The sequence below is a fragment of the Nannobrachium achirus genome, assembly GCF_963921795.1.
Source record: "Nannobrachium achirus genome assembly, chromosome: 9".
Classification (NCBI taxonomy): domain Eukaryota; kingdom Metazoa; phylum Chordata; class Actinopteri; order Myctophiformes; family Myctophidae; genus Nannobrachium; species Nannobrachium achirus.
Genome location: NC_137818.1, coordinates 33,920,324 through 33,936,826, shown reverse-complemented (window position 1 = coordinate 33,936,826; position 16,503 = coordinate 33,920,324). Strand labels below are relative to the sequence as shown.

Sequence of the window (16,503 nt, the reverse complement as noted above, 5' to 3'; positions counted from 1 at the left end):
CGAATTGGAGTCAATCCAGGGGGTGCACAGGGATAGTGAGCGCGTTGCCATTGGTGACGGACAGATGGAACCGTTGCACCCTTATCAGATCTGCTCCATCCCACTCGCAACCTGTCGTTATCAAATTGATTGATGGATTGACGGACATATGTATTCCATTAATCACAAAGACGTTAATACATCGAGACAGCATGTGCATCATCACTGGCGAAGGGCTTGTACAACTAGACAATACGGTTACAGGTTTTGTTTTCTCATTTATTCTCGTGCATATCTGAAGTATTGAGGTTTCTGTAAGCTTAGTGAGCTGTGACAGAGAAGTAGAGAGCAGGATGTGACTGCTGGCTGCCTGCTGACTCAAATTCAGCTCTAATAGAATTACTTCCAATTACCATGCCTCCCCACTAGCCGATCCCAGGGTAGCACAGTCCCTGAACACACACACACACACACACACACACACACACACACACACACACACACACACACACACACACACACACACACACACACAGCGAGACTCACAATTGTTTCTCCTTCAAACTTATGCACTGCACAGTGGTTGCACAACATACTGTAGAAGTAGAACACCGTTTCCCAAACATTGGGTTGAGACCCATTTGTGGTTCACAGAACAATTTTTATGGGTCACGACTTGAGTAAAAACGTTCTTTTCCTACAAATAAAATAAAATATATAATTAAAAAAATAAATCCCCTCCCGCAAAAATATATACCGTATATATCTTTTAAATAAAAAATAAAATCGAGAATTGTATACATTTTCAAACAAATAAACAAAGACATCTAATACATTCCATAAATAAAATATTATAATAATTAAGAAGTATTGAAAATAGCCGATCTACAAGCTCACAACGGCGGCGCGAAGCGACACGTTGTGAGCTTGTAGATCTGCTGTTTTCACGAGTTTGGGTCCCGGGTAAACGTCTAATTTCTCTTTTGGGTCTTTAGCTAAAAGGTTTAGGAACCACTGCACTACACAGTGGTTGCACAATAACACAGTAGAGCCCAACACAGTGTAGAAAACTCTCTCTCACACACAAATACACACACGTACACACTAGGGCAGAAGCAAAGTCACATACAATTCCACCCGACTCAGGGACAGAATTGGATGTGATATTGGAAGGGTGAAAAAAGGAAAGTACACCGATAATGAAATTTAAATGGATTTGACCTGTAGTTCCTCAGAGGGTGTGTAGGCTAAGACGGATTGGCACAGGAAGAAATTAATGCATTACGGTCAAAGATGAGATCGACACGTAATGGCAGGTCTTTCGGTTTCCCATCAGTTGTAAGAAATGCTGCACTGCATAATCCTCTGTGTTAGTTTAACTCCAGGAGTGTACTAAATGTAACCGAATGGACCCGTAAGAGTCCATTTGATTACATTTGTACAGTAGTGCAAATAGATAAATCAAGATAAATCAACATTCTGCATTTTATGGGCCTGTAAAGGCCCATACCCTTGAATTGCATACAGACGTATTTCTCAGTATTATTCTTTTATTATAATATCCTAATGATGAAACATACGTACGTACGTACATACAGAAAGAAAAGGAAGAAACGGGGGTGATGCAATGTCCTGTCATTCACTGGCTGACATCTCTTATCCCTCCATCATTTAGCTGACTATGTCATGTTAATCACAAACTCTATGGTTATCATGTATATAATCGGAATGCTGTGCACCAGAACAAGCATTGCGTTATTCTTTTCTTGTCCGCTACAGTAGCTATTAGCTGGTAGTATACAGTACAGGCACGAGCTGTGTTGTTGTTGGGGTGTTTTTTGGAGGGGTTGGGGAGGTCTCGTGTTTGTCTGGAAGCCCTGCTAAGGCTGTAATATCACAGTAAATATATTAGTATTGATCTGCTGCTTGTCCCTTAGGTCTGCAGATTGTAGTTGGGGCTAGGAGATATGGCCAAGTTATCAGGATAAAATATTTCACATCAGTTTGTTGTTTGTGCACGACGTGCACTCTCTCTCTCTCTCTGTGTGTGTGTGTGTGTGTGTGTGTGTGTGTGATCTTAAGGCCGTTGTTCATCCTACACATTAATCTGAATAATTAAGTAGACTAGAAGGTTAGCTGAAGCTTAAAATATGCTTAACAGTCATAACATGACATCTAGGCTTTAATATTTCTTCAAGTTGTTTTCATAGACTATGATGGAGAACTTGCCAACCAGCAAAGTTCGCTTGAGGTCAATCATAATTGCAAGAGTTATTTCGGTGCTTCCTAAAAGACTAGCAATGTGCTGTACTGTAGCATACAGCCCTAAATGTACAATCTGCATGTGATCTACAAGGCTTCAAACTGCATGTCTGTAGTTTTGTCGTACTTTTGTTAATTCTAAATCTTTTACATCGCTTTCTGCTCTGTTTGTTGTTGGACTTGAGATGGCCGAAACACTACAACAAAGCTGAAAGACATGTTTTGATTACAATACCTTCCTCCTTGTGTTAAGGGCTATGGCCATGGAGGTTTCACGTCCACAATGACACTTGAACCTTTTTGAAGAGGGGTACTTATTTTCTTCATTAAAGAGTACATTTGCATACAAAGGAATCCTAAAGCAACCAAAAGAATCATGTGTGGCTATGGTGGGTGTTTACTGCTCACTGTACACCCTCAGAAATGTAACCAAGTAACGCCATTCCAGCCAAATGACTAGCTGTTTGTGTTACATGTGAAATTTATATTAAACTGTATAAAGAAATTACAGATATTTAAAAAAACATTTTTTGATATCCAGAGGCAATATTATCTTTAGATAATCGTTTTATTTGCCACTCCTACAGATAGGTCTATATCTGCAGACCTACAGTCTCTAGAGCCAAATCAGGTCCATAACAGTGAACTACATAAACAAACATAGCGTTTCACATCTACAGTAGTCTGTGCACAGCCCTACTAATAGACAGAAACCCTACATTCACTCTGTGTTAGTCTTACAGTCGTGTTAACTGATGTATAAGTGTTTCTTGGAGAATAACAGAGGTTAGTATCCCGTTAGTGGCTGTAGGTAACAAGTTATTGGCTCTGTGACCCACTTTACATAACTGAAAAACTAGTGCAAGGCCTTAGGTCCATAATAATCGGTAGTTGGCTTTCAGGTAGATGAGGGTCTCAAGGTTCTTTGGTAAGACGCAGCCTCTCTCTGGCCTCAGACAGAGCCCAGCAGAATTGAAAATGCCCTCTACCAGAGTGCCACTGGCGGGTATGGTAAATGCCCTCTTGGCCACCTGGGCAAGCAGTGGAAAGTCAATGGCCTTACGCCTCCAGTAATGCAAGGGTTCCTCGTCAGTGGGCTCCTCACGCAGATAAACAGTTAGCTCCTGATCAAGACTCTTGGCCTGTGCAGTGGGTCTCTGCTTGATGAAGGAGAACAGCTTGCAGGGCCGGGACAGGGAGGAAACAGGAGACGGAGCAGAGGATGGAGGGGTTTGAGCCTGGGAATGGAGCTCTGTATTGGGGTCTACGGGGCAGGAGTTGGGGGAGTGTTTAGTTAACTCTTCTAGTAGGACCTGCCTATGCCACTCAGGGTTGCTGCTCCATGAAAGTTTGAACTGGGGATCCAACGTTGTGGCAGTGACATAGAGGGGGTCCTCTAGAATGGGGGCCAGTCGACGCTCCACAGCCTGGGCTAAGCTCACTAGCAGAGCAGGGCAGTGGGGGGCCGAGGTCTCAGAGAGGTGCTTGCGTAGGCCCAGGACACAGGGCAAAGCCAGACTGATGGGCACAAGTCTGTCAGTCTGTCTTTCTGCCTGCTTGTCCCCATGCACCATGTCCCAGGCCTCAGTGAAGGGCTCTAGGATGTCCGTTAGTTCCCTCAGCAAGGCCCTCTCTTGAGCGCTCAGCGCCAGCTCACCTCGACCACTTACCTCCTCCAGGAAGTCCACCGAATCCAACAGCCGCCGCAGCACCTGCACAGCAAATCAAACACAAATGCCAATGAATAAACATCCTTTATTTAATCATATCCAGTGTTTGGGAGAATAAGTTTAACTTCTACGAGTTCAACTACCTTTGTATTTTGTATACAAAGGTTCTTAATTTACATTAGCATGCATTAATCACTCCTTCAGAAGTACATTTCTTTTGTAATTTTGGTGGGTGCTGGGTGTAGTTCACAACAGGAACTACCTATCTTGGCTACAAATGATGTTATTCTAATTGTATTAAAGTTATGTATTGCATTGCAGATGTTAAAATGATCTTTATTTTTCTTTACAAAATATGTATTGAAAACTCTGCATCTACAATGCTAAAGGTTTCACTTTATCACACGATTTATTCTTTTCTAGTTCAGTTCATGTTATGTACTCTATGTGGGTGTTTCAGTAACAGATGGCTGTTGGCGCTATCAATGTGAATGTTGTGAATATACCAACAGCTACTGGCCAAGTTGGTGCCCTTTGAGTCATTATATAAACACCTCTGTCCAGAAGATGATATCTATTCCGCAGCACAAACTTGTTGTTGGATTGGTTAGGTGTTTAACTTATTAATTTATTTTCTAGCTTCTATGGCTGGCAGTGTTTTGAGTTTATTTTCCATTTGTGCACTTTTGTGTTAGGCACAGGAAAAGAGCGAAGTTTACAGGGAAAAAAAAGCTTTTTTTGCCCATCAAAGGTAGGAAGACATGAGGAATGCGATAGGGTTGTCCACCCACAGTTTTTGTAGTTTTATTTGTTTATGTGCATTCCATGCATTGTATGTTTCATTTGTGTTCTAATAAATTATTGTTATTTGGTAGCAAACCTTTGTTTGGGGGCTTTGTTTGTTTCACCGGTTTAACCTAATGCCAACCGGTGAAGCTTTTTGAGCCATAACAATGCCCATGTGAGTGACCACAGTGGAAAAGTACTATAATTCTTGTTTTCTTCACAGCCCACCCTGTGCGTGAGAATAGAGGTCTCAAGGTTATATCTTGGCAACTTTGTAAACAGCATAAAAAGACAGCGTTTTGGGGATCGAACAGAAATAATTGGTTGAATTCTTCCACAGTAGTTATAACTACATTTTCTAAGTAACTTTTTATGCAAAAGAGAAGGCACGCACATTCAACCAGGCTAAGATGCCAACCTAATAAAAGATCATGAACAAAGACAATAAAGCTTGTGTTTAAACTGCACTTTGTTTCCAATCAAATAAACAATATTTCATTTTGAGATATGGTTGCTGTAGTTTCTCAGCAACCTTTCTGTAATTTCTCACAGAGTCAAGAAATTGGTAGTTTGTATGCTATGCTTTCAGACTCAAGAGTAGCTTCACCAACAACACTGTAGAGATATGCAACTAAGTGAGAAAATTACACTTCTATTCGCAAACATACCGCATGTCTGTATGGGCAGAACTAATGTTACAGTACATACTTTAAGTTGAGCAGCCCAGTCTCTCATAATGGGAGGGCAGCTTCCTGGTCCCCCAATCACACCATCTGGACCATCAAAAACCTGGCTGAGCTTCTCAGATGGGACGGCTGCCGTGATATAGTTGTAGAAGCAAGCGGCCTTGGCCAGGGGAGAGGAGAGCTGGGGGCAGGAGTGTAGCCCCTCTCTAACGCAGTGGTCCAGGGAGCGAGAGAAACAGTCCACGCGACACGCACCCAGACCCTGCTCCCACAAGTCCTCCCACCCTCCATCTTCAACTCTCTCACTCCGACCGGTCTGATTCCTGGCCTCCAAGTTGTCAGCGATGTCCCTCTCTTCTTCCTCTTCCTGCTCCTCCTCCCGTCCATTGTCGTCAATTTGGAATCCAGGGAGAGTACATGGGCGGCGGGTTGTCGTCCCTGGGAATACGTCGGCGACGATCCGAAACGCTCTCCCTGATACGCCGTGAGCGTGACACACCTCATCAAAGTCTGTGAGCGCACGATTCCCCGAACTTCCGGCCGCCAGGGGAAGGCATGCCAGTAGGGCTGAGCGCATCAGCCAATCAGATGTAAGAAAATGGCAGGTGACTCCCAGATACCTAAGGAGAGAAAAGAAAAAAAAAAAAAAAAAAATTAACAGATCAGCGACACGTTCGAACAACACGTCTGGATCTCCGTGTGCTGATGACTAGGTCTGTCACAATTATTGAATAATAGCAATTATTTTAGATAATCGCAATTATTTTGCATAGTTATAGCATAGTTATTATGACTATTATGTAGTCATAATAATTTCCATGTTGAAACATTTTCCAGAAATAGCACTTCATAATGCGTTGTAAGCTTGTAGATCAGCTATTTCTGCAATTTTAAATGAAATATTTCAGTACTTTTTTTGAATATTTAAGTTATTAGCCATATCTGCCCTGTGCAATTTTTTATTAGGAAGCCTAGAAGGCAAACAGAAAAATTATGTTTTTATTCATATGTTCCAAAGCTCAGTGCCAAAAACACAATTCAATCGTGACAGCCCTGCTGATGTCGTTGCCCCTGGTTTCTTCTCGCTACTTACCCTGCATGACTTCCACAGGGGCCCCTCCAGACGTCCAAGCTGAGGCTGAGGGCATGCGCCGTGGCCAGGGCTTGGCGAGTGGCCAGCTGGGCCTGGTAGGCATAGGCCGGGAGAAGCTGAGTCTGGAGGTAGCGTCGGGTCTCCGGGGTGTAGCGCGGCTCCAGGAGTTGCAGCAGCTCTCTGAAACCTTGGTTCTCCACCACGGACGCAGGCTGCAGGTCACGCACAATCATCTTAGCTATTGCCTCGGAGATCAAAACCTAATAGTGACAACAACCGGTTAAAATAACATGAACTATTGACTATATGACAACGATGTAACTTTTTTTTAAAGGTGTCTGCTTAAATAGTTCACTATTTCAGGAGATGTCTGGGCATAAGGACCCGACAATCCACATAAGCATAAGCATAGCCAAGATATCTTCTAAAACAAGGGTCTTCAACAGGGGGTCTCAGAGTTACTACAGGGGGTCCTCAGAGTTACTACAGGGGGTCCTCCAAATGTTTTTGTGATAGAAACTTTTTTTTCTCCATTTTTATATTAACTTGAACCCTTGTGTTCAAATTCTGAGAACTTTAGCAAAAGATAACAAATCTACAAGCTCACAACGCCTCGCGCTGCGAGCTTGTAGATCGGCTATTTTCGGCAAAGAGCTTTGGTGTAGAGGGGAAAAAGAGCAGACTAAGTACATAGTTAAAGGTCAAGTTTATTAAGTATTGACAGTGGTCAAGTGGTTAAAGTGGTCAAATATCTGAAAACACCAATTTACATGAATCCAAAATACACTGATGATTGTGCTGTCAAACAATGAAACGATATGAAATGTATGAAAAGGTTGTGGGGGTCCCTGCTTCATCTCTCTCAACTAAGGGGTCCTTGTCCTGAAAACATTGAAGACGCCTGTTCTAAAATCGCTGATAGGTGGCCTGTAAAATAAATACACACCTGCCGTGGGTCATGTCTGTCGAACTTGGTCACCCCTCCGCCTCCTCCAACACCTCCACCTCCTGCCTCTCCTGTCCCCATTCCTCCCCCACCAGTAGTGGTGATGATAGTAGGATGGGTGTAGCGATGGGTGCTTCCTCCATTGACAGTGGTGAAGTTGTGCAGTGAACCAGAGGAGTAAGCCTCCCGCTTCATGTCCTTCCTCTTCACAAACTCGTCATACATGGCCTGGTGCTTACGCTGAGGATAGGGGGAATGGAAGGAGAACATGTTATTTACATACAACCTGTTATTATTAGCAGTGTTGTAAAAGTATCTAAGTGCATGTACAACTTTGAGGTATTGTACTTTACTTGAGTATTTCCAATTTCCAATACTTTTACTTCTACTCCACTACATCTCGGATCGAAATATTGTACATTTATTTGAAAACTTTAGTTACTTTTCGGATATAAGTTATAATATTTAAAAACACACATTAACCACTTTAGCCATGTGTTATACCTAGGTTGTTTGTGAGCTTATACAAGATTTGCTATTTTCAAACATTTTGTACTTTTACTTTTGGTACTTTAAGTACGTGTTGATGCCAATACTTTCGTACTTTTACTCAAGCACATTTTGAATTCCAGACTTTTACTTGTAACAGAGTACTTCAACATTGCAGTATTGATACTTTGAATGTGACTTCCACCATTGGTTATTAGTTTCTACAATCCACATACATCTCTACGCCCAGTGTTGGGTCGATTACTTTGAAAACGTAATTTTGTAGAATCACATGTAATTTGCCATGGCAGCAGTTTGGTCCAATGGACCAATCCCCAATCACATACACACCCATTGTACCCTGGAGAAATGTAATTTGCTAAATTACAGTAAAATGCCCCCAATTGTCTCAAAGCAATCAGAATGGAATAAAAAGGGACAGTCCACTTCTTCCTTTTCCAAAGGGGGTTTTGGTGGCACAAGATCACAGCAATGGTAAAATCAAAATGAATATAGGCTAAGGCTATCAAGACAATTTCATGTTGATGTTATTGTAATTAAACCAAAAATTAATTGAATTACTTGATGTGGTAGGCCAACACAAATATGAATGTAATTCAAATTACAGCAAAATGTAATTAAATGACATAATTCAATTACATGTAATTGAAATTGTCCCAATACTGTCTATGCCTTACCCAAAACAAAATACATGGTCTTTGAGGCAATAAACATCACTGTCATTGCTGTCATTTTGATGATGACTAAACTAGTATACAGTTGTGGAAGTGTGTGTGATAGGCAGGCTATAGGTGCCCAAAATGTAAATTCTAGGTCATTGAATGATGTTATTTTACTATATAGGCTATTTACTAATGCAGACACAACATGCAGACACTGAAATGGGCCTAGGCCAGGATAAGTCCATTAGATGAATGATGATATCCAATCTATCCGGGAAAGAGACAAATTCAGAATGGATCTGACAGGGTTTTTCCCCCCTACCTTGAGATGCGTGACGAAGTTGGATGTAACACTTCGCTTTGCCTGGATCCTGGTGCCACACGCTTTACAGTTGGACTCGATCTTGCCATTTTCTCCCTCAAAGACAATATTAAAGTAATCCAGAATAGACACCTTCGAAATAGACGCCATTGGAGCTCTCAATCTTGCTGCTCAGAAGTGAAATCAACTTATAGCCGGGGCAATCAATCTGAGCCGCCAGAGATATGAATCTCACCTCGCCTCTCTGATCATGAGCACGGGCTGACGTTGTTTTTCTTCATCGTAATAATAACGATCGCATATTACCAATGCCGCTGCTCGTCGGCGTCGCTCGCCTGGCACACAAAAGGAAATTTAATTCCGAAGGAGAGTTTGTGTCGCGTGGACAACGACGTCTGGAATCGGCCACAACGTGACACCACTAGCTGCTGCTGCGGATGTTTGGAAACATAAATATAATAGCGTGCCGCTGCATCCGTTGTTCCAGCGCTCTCATCCGTCATGCCTCCGGACGCACGGCTGCAGACTAGAGTGCTGCTGTTTCAGTACTATAGGCATATAGAATGTCCCGTTATAATTGGACCAGGAAGTGCACACAATAAACCCGGAGTTTCGTTTCCTACGGGTTCGACAATTCCCGGGAACGTTCGGCTCGGCTGTTCCCCTCACAGTGGCTTGCGAGGTGATTTGAGGGAGGGAGGGAGGGTGGTGTCGCCGCTCCCCCGGCGCTCCGTCACAATAAGCCATTTGATATCAGTGGTGGAAAAAGTACTCACATTTTCTACTTAGGTAAAAGTATCAATACTGCAATGTAGAGATACTCCGTTACAAGTAAAATTCCGGAATTCAACAACAGTACTGCCACTGGTATCAAAATGTACTTACACCAAAAGTATTAATTTCCATAGCAAGGGAGATTGCTATTGGGGTAATTGGGCCATAGGCCTATTGGCCCCACTTGAAAATAACCTGAGCCACCATGTGCCCCTTTTCTGAAGTTGAAAGGTTAATTTAGGTCTGATAATGATGCACCTTGCATGTTCAAATCATGCATTAGGCCTAGGCTACTTAGTTAAGACCATTTTTACACTTTGGAAAAACTCTGAGGTGCCACAAAGTTTTAGGTGCCCACTCTTAAGGGCTATCCGACCGAAAAGATTTCGGTCAAAAGGTCCTTTTCGACCATAAAATTATGTCCCTCGCGACTTCTGAAAAGCATTAGACCGAATGAGATTTTGGAAATTTGCACGTCACAAAACACAACTCACCGAACATTTTGGTCGAAGTATAGACAGGCCTTTACTTTGTCCCCCAGAAAGAATAAACAACAGTTTAATAACAGTTATTACTAATTCAAGTTAGTCCAATCGAAAAAAAATACCGGTTACCTTGCTGGGGACCCCTGAAGACCCCCAGACTGCACTGCCATACCACATTAATTAATGCCATTTACAGCACGCATGCATTACTTGCACAGATACGATAAAGGAGCCACATTGAAACAAAGAAATCTGATTTTATTTACTTTTTTAACTATAAATATGGTATCCTCAATATGCTTAACAATGATTTAATTTATAAAGAATCAACAGCAGTGCCATCAGCAGTGGCATCAGTCACAACTATCACAATCACAAAACACGTGAAAAGACAGACTAACGGTACAGGATAGCCTAAAACACAACCATTCTGGGTTTTTGCTTCACAGGTCATAGTGATCTTCTTCCAGCTTTGTGATAGAATGTACAAAGTCAAGGAGTCCTGAGCATCACACAGTCCACTAGGACTCCCTTCCTTCCCCTGTGAAAATAGGTTTCCTCTGGGCTCAGCTGTGTCATTTAGTTTTCAACCTCGTCTGCCAGAATTGTGACGGTTTTGTCCACGGCACATAGCTTCAGCTCCTTTCTGGTGTTTAAGACGGCACTTTGCAGATTAGCTATTTCGGCAGACAGCTCTATCACTGTGAAACGACACAAAAGAGAGATTTGAAAGGGTGGAGAATATCATTTAGTTTTATGTTAGAAGAACTGTATCCTACAACTTGATCTTGATCAGGTTTACAGTCAATGCATCAATGCTATATCACACCTTCACCCTAGCCTGGGTACCAGCCTCCTACACTACGCTACGTACAGATTGGTTTCGTGACAAAACCAATACACCGAACGTAGCGTTGCAGGCTGGTACCTAGGCTACATTCATCCATACAATTAGGTATTTTCATGAAAAACTAGACCAGGTCACCTGGTTGTGCCAGACCCGCAATGAAAACTAGTATGGCACTGAACTAACACATGAACACACAGGATTTTATAGTCTCAGCAACAAAGCGTAGTGAGCTTGTAGATCGGCTGTTTTCACTAGTATGGCACTGAACTAACACATGAACACACAGGATTTTATAGTCTCAGCAACAAAGCGTAGTGAGCTTGTAGATCGGCTGTTTTGACTAGTATGGCACTGAACTAACACATGAACACACAGGATTTTATAGGCTGAGCAGCTGGAAATGTTTGTGAGCTTGTAGATGGGCTGTTTTCACTAGTATGGCTGTGGGGCAAATGTTTTGCAGCACTGAACTAACACATGAACACACAGGAATTTATAGTCTCAGCAGCTCGTCAGCCAACTCAACTCAGCTGGTCCCGTACAGGTGACGGCACTCAAGGCAATCAGCCGAGCAAGGGAAGGGAGGGGCAGATGAGCAGTCAGAGGCAAACACAGGCACACTGAGGAAAAGAGGGACACTGAGGAAAAGAGGGACCGACCGACAGACCGACAAAGCCTTATGTAGGCCGACCCCCTGGGTCTGGCAATTATGTAACAGTAGCAGTATTAATAGTCATGTATGCAACATTTAAGGCTTATTTAAAAAAAAAAAGATCAAATGCAATTTCCCTTACAATCTCCATGCCCCATTATGGAAATTAAAATAGTTCATTTTCATGGAATTTAAAAATGTTCTCATGTGTCTCTTACCAAATCTAAGTGCAAATGTAAAGCCTGTTTGTGTTTTCAACTGACCTCTTTGTCTAATCTAGGCCAACGTAACTACAGTACCACTATGGTCCTGCCTTCAGTGGTTGACAGGTGGTTTGATGTATAAAATGAAAACACAATGTAGTTACATTCACATTTTGTTTGAGAAACAGAGAGCAAATTTGAATCACAGTTTGAACATTTCTGCAGATTACAATTGACATTTGCATTTCAAATTTGTTAGTGAATGTGCATTCTGAAATATCGAGACACAAGCTTCACCTTGAATTCCCTCAAGTATTGGAGCAGGTAAATAAGTGTGCTTTGGTACATAATGACTCCCAAATGTCTACCAAAATTTCATTCTGAAATTCTGACTCCCACTTTCTCTTGATATACAGTATACTGAGTTGTGTGTCCATTGATATTAATATGTAATATATGTATTATCACCATCTTTGTCAGACTACCTGATTGTCATTTCTTAATATTCTACTATTGGAGAAGGTGATTTTAGGGAATTAGATTTTTGGAGATCAAATTCACTTTTTATCTGTTCAAATGATTTAAATATTGTTATAATAAATTATGTACATAAGTTAAACCATGTCTTGACAATTCCTGTCTATGTTCAAGGGAGCAAAATTGTTTATGGATTTGATGGGAGTCAAAACCGGGAGTTTGGTATTTAATAGGATTTCTGTGCCGGTGTTCAGCTATGAAGTGTATAATTTGTGGTCCATCTGAATTATTTAGTTTACTACTTTTCATAGTTGTAAAAAGCAGTTCTTCTAATGTTTGACCATCATATGATTTCTCAATGTCTAGACAGGTCCAGGTCATTGCAAAACCTTTTTATTATTATTATTATACAATTTGTATAATTTGATTTTGTTTCATTTTTGTTTTGTACTTTTGTTTTCATTTTTGTCAACTGGTATCATCAGTAAACATCCAGCCATGTTATTCCTAGACTACAGTAGACTACACTCTTGATACAAATGAGTCATTAAAAGCCTGAAACTAAACTAATAATTAGCAAGTGTTCAGATCGGATTTGTGTAATCAGACATCTGCATTGGTTACTGGTAATAATGACACATACTGTAGGTGTGAGCAATGCTTAATTTATACTCTGTTGTACGACAGTGTTGCTAATGAGAGAACAGATTTGAATCACATTTCAAATCACCCAGGAATGTTGTTCAAATCAGTCTCCATGTGTTGATGAGGTCAGTCAAAACATAGCCTTAGTTACATCGCCACAGTATGTCATTGTCAAACACTAAACCTTCACTGCTGGACCTGGATAACAAAATGGCATTTTGTGTAGTATCCATTTTTGATTTTTACTCTTTATTTGCAATAAAGAGTACATTGCCAACAACACAATAATATAGCAAACGGTGATTCTAGATCAGTCTCTGAAATGGTATTAATTGCACTGCAGTCCTATGCCGTCATATAAAACAATTGGGTGGAACAAGGGCGGAATAAAAAAGGAAATAACATTGATTACACCAGATAATTAACTACCATCTACAGTATATCAACAAATTAGATGGGAGTTGGAAGAAGAAGAATTGCGCCCAGTCGCAGTTTACTATGAGAAACGTCACAGCTTGTCTGCGTCCGTGTAGACGTGTACACATTTTTGCGGTCTATGGGTTTGCCGCTCTGACATCATGCTCTGATGTCACTGTCATGTCAGGGGAACCACTCTACCAGAATGGGTTTGCCGCTCTGACATCACGCTCTGGCTTCACTGTGATGTCACAGAATCCCTTTCATGCCCATATATGGAGTTCCCTGATGTCATCAATATTAATGATGCCCTGTTAGACAGATCCCTGTGATGCCAGGGGGAACAAATCCCTTTTATGCCCATATATGGAGATATGGAGATCCCTGTGATGCCAGGGGAACAAATCCCTTTTATGCCCATATGGAGATCCCTGATGTCCACATCACCTCTCCCTGCTTGTCGCCCTGCGGCGTCTTACTAGTATTTACTAGTATTTACTATGAGGAGAACCAGGACTATAGGAGGATCCTTATCCTTAGGGATCTCGGATGTCATGTGACCAGTGCGGTCTATGACATCAGTAATTTGGGAAAGGTTTCAGCCCTATTCAACCTCCTTTGACTTATAGAAGTAAAGAGTAAAATGAATACACACATAGGCCCTCTTCAGAGCCACAGTGTAGAAATGATACAATACATTTTAAGAAATAAAGTATTAATCCTCACCTTGTTTAAATGACGACTGTGCTTGTTTAAGAGATTGTGGAACTAGAATCCCGAACCATTTTAGTGGATCTTGCTGAGGAGTGTGTTCTCCTTTGACAACTGCCATTGAGGACTCCTCAGTGGATGCTTTATGGTCATCTTTTTCTTTTTCAACTTCTTTTTTAGATGTTATTCTTCTCCTCACACCTAGGAAATCAAAAAATGCAATTAATTTAAAAAACAAATACATTTGTTTAATACAACTCTAAATAACTTTCCATCACCAAAACTCGCCTTCTTCTGTAGGGCCAATATTCTCTACAGATGACACATCTTTTCCAGGCTCACTGGCAGACTTTTGAGTAATTCTTTCCGTGCAGAATTCTACTCCGCCAGTGTCAAGTGTCCTGCAGCACAAGAGACAATGTCAGAATTTGAAAGCTTTCTACTAACTGGCAAGCAGCTAAATTCCATGAAAGCTTATGCGAATCCTCACCTAGTATGCACACAGGCCAGTGGCTCTATCTCACTTGCGTACTGAAGTGCAGACACCTGTTTGTTGCCCATGGAATATCGGGCCTTGGACATGGAAAACCATCCCTGTGTGCATTGTTAAAATAGCAACATTGAGTTCAGTTGACCCTTTGTCTTCCACTGTACTAGCCTTGGATCAAGACTATCTAGATTCTCAATGATAGTGTCATATAAATATAAATATCATATACATAATATTCCCAATCATACCATCATAGATTTATCAATGAATGAACCCAATGTAAACAAGCCAAGGTGCTTTCTTGGGTTTAAATCCTACTATTTAGACCTTATTGTATCCAAATTGTACTGTCATGAATTTTACTATGCGGACTGCTAATAAAGTATTAAATCAATCAATCAATCAGGTGCATTTTATCGAGCCTGAATTTTACTTTCATATCAGATGTGAAAATGTAAAAATCGATCAAATACATCAGTCTTGATCCAAGGAATGCAACACCCCACTGTACATGACACAATGAATCAATTCATCAAAACGTATAGCGCTGTTCTTGGTCGAACGCAAGACAACAGATTTCACATAACGGATCACACACTAGGACAACAAGGTAAAAATTATTAACAGTGTCCAAGACCTGTTCAATGAGAGAGTTGAGCGCGGCTCGTTTTTCTTCCAGTAATTCCAGCTGATCCATGAAACGAAGCAACTTTTCGTCCATCAGTAGAGATTCTTCCGGTGACAGACCCATCTCGACTTGATTTTTTTGCAACAATGTCGGCCTTTATATTACATATTACATGCGACACAGTAGTCTGTATCTATTATTATATAGAAGTAGGTAATCTATTCGCTGTGTTTGTTTTTCCCATTGGCTTACTTCCGCCTAGAATCATGTGACTTAACGGACGTCACATGATAACACTTGACTCCAACCGACTAGCAAAAGACTGAAGCCAGTGGTGACGCGAGGTTAGCAAAAGACACACCGTATGGTCCAATATACCACAATATCATATTCAGAAATATAGCAAATGCGGAAACCAGAACAGTCAAACAATGCAGTTAATTAAACAATGGACAAAAATCGTAGTTCCCATACCGGGAGTCGAACCCGGGCCGCCTGGGTGAAAACCAGGAATCCTAACCGCTAGACCATATGGGACTGATGGCACCACTGCAGAATATACAATATATAAATGTAGTATGTATAGCTTTCGAAGGCGTACTGGACAACAAAACAATAATCATTATGTAATTTTATTAACTAATTAACAAAACAAAACCAAAACATTGCTTAATTCTTCAAGATTAAATTGATTGGGATTTAAAATATTGCTATTTTATGTCTGGGTTCCTTTCCCAGGCTTAACAACCTGACCCTGGCAACTACAGGCCAATCTCAATCCTTAGTTCCATCTCTAAGGTAATGGAAAAAATTGTCTATGAACAGGTGGCTAGATATCTTGAAGAGAATAAACTGATCTACGAGTTCCAGTCTGGCTTCAGAGAGTCCCATTCCACAGATACATGCCTCATCTATTTGAATGATTACATCAAACGTGAAATTCACGATGGCAAATATTGTGGCATGGTCATGCTGGACCTCCAGAAGGCATTTGACACCGTCGATCATTCTATTCTGATCGAAAAACTCAAAGCTATTGGTCTTGATAGCACAGCAGTGAGATGGATGCACTCTTACTTGGTGGGGAGGGAACAGATGGTGGAAGTCAACGGAACCCTGTCCCCCCCCCTCCCAGTAAACTGTGGAGTACCTCAAGGGAGTATACTAGGACCACTGTTGTTCTTAATATACGTAAACAACATGTCATCTGCTTGTGACTGCAATCTGTTTCTGTTCGCGGATGACTCGGCTCTCC

At 41.3% G+C, this 16,503-nt stretch overlaps 2 protein-coding genes across 2 annotated transcripts; both read right to left on the bottom strand.

Moving 5' to 3' along the window:
• Positions 1–2,860: 2,860 nt before the first annotated feature.
• LOC308291288 (zinc finger BED domain-containing protein 4) lies at positions 2,861–9,066 on the bottom strand (the record flags this gene model as incomplete). The annotated part of the gene is made up of 5 exons (XM_080733272.1): positions 2,861–3,953; positions 5,406–6,003; positions 6,477–6,736; positions 7,423–7,662; positions 8,917–9,066. 5 exons carry the CDS (start codon positions 9,064–9,066, stop codon positions 3,111–3,113), a joined length of 2,091 nt encoding a protein of 696 aa, XP_080589398.1. The 3' UTR covers positions 2,861–3,110.
• Positions 9,067–10,471: 1,405 nt separating this feature from the next.
• vma22 (vacuolar ATPase assembly factor VMA22) lies at positions 10,472–15,484 on the bottom strand. The gene is made up of 5 exons (XM_080733172.1): positions 15,258–15,484; positions 14,621–14,724; positions 14,419–14,531; positions 14,146–14,331; positions 10,472–10,876 (listed from the first exon to the last, which is right to left on the bottom strand). The coding sequence occupies exons 1-5, from the start codon at positions 15,369–15,371 to the stop codon at positions 10,755–10,757; spliced, it is 639 nt and encodes a 212-aa protein (XP_080589298.1). The 5' UTR covers positions 15,372–15,484; the 3' UTR covers positions 10,472–10,754.
• Between the last annotated feature and the right edge of the window lie 1,019 nt (positions 15,485–16,503).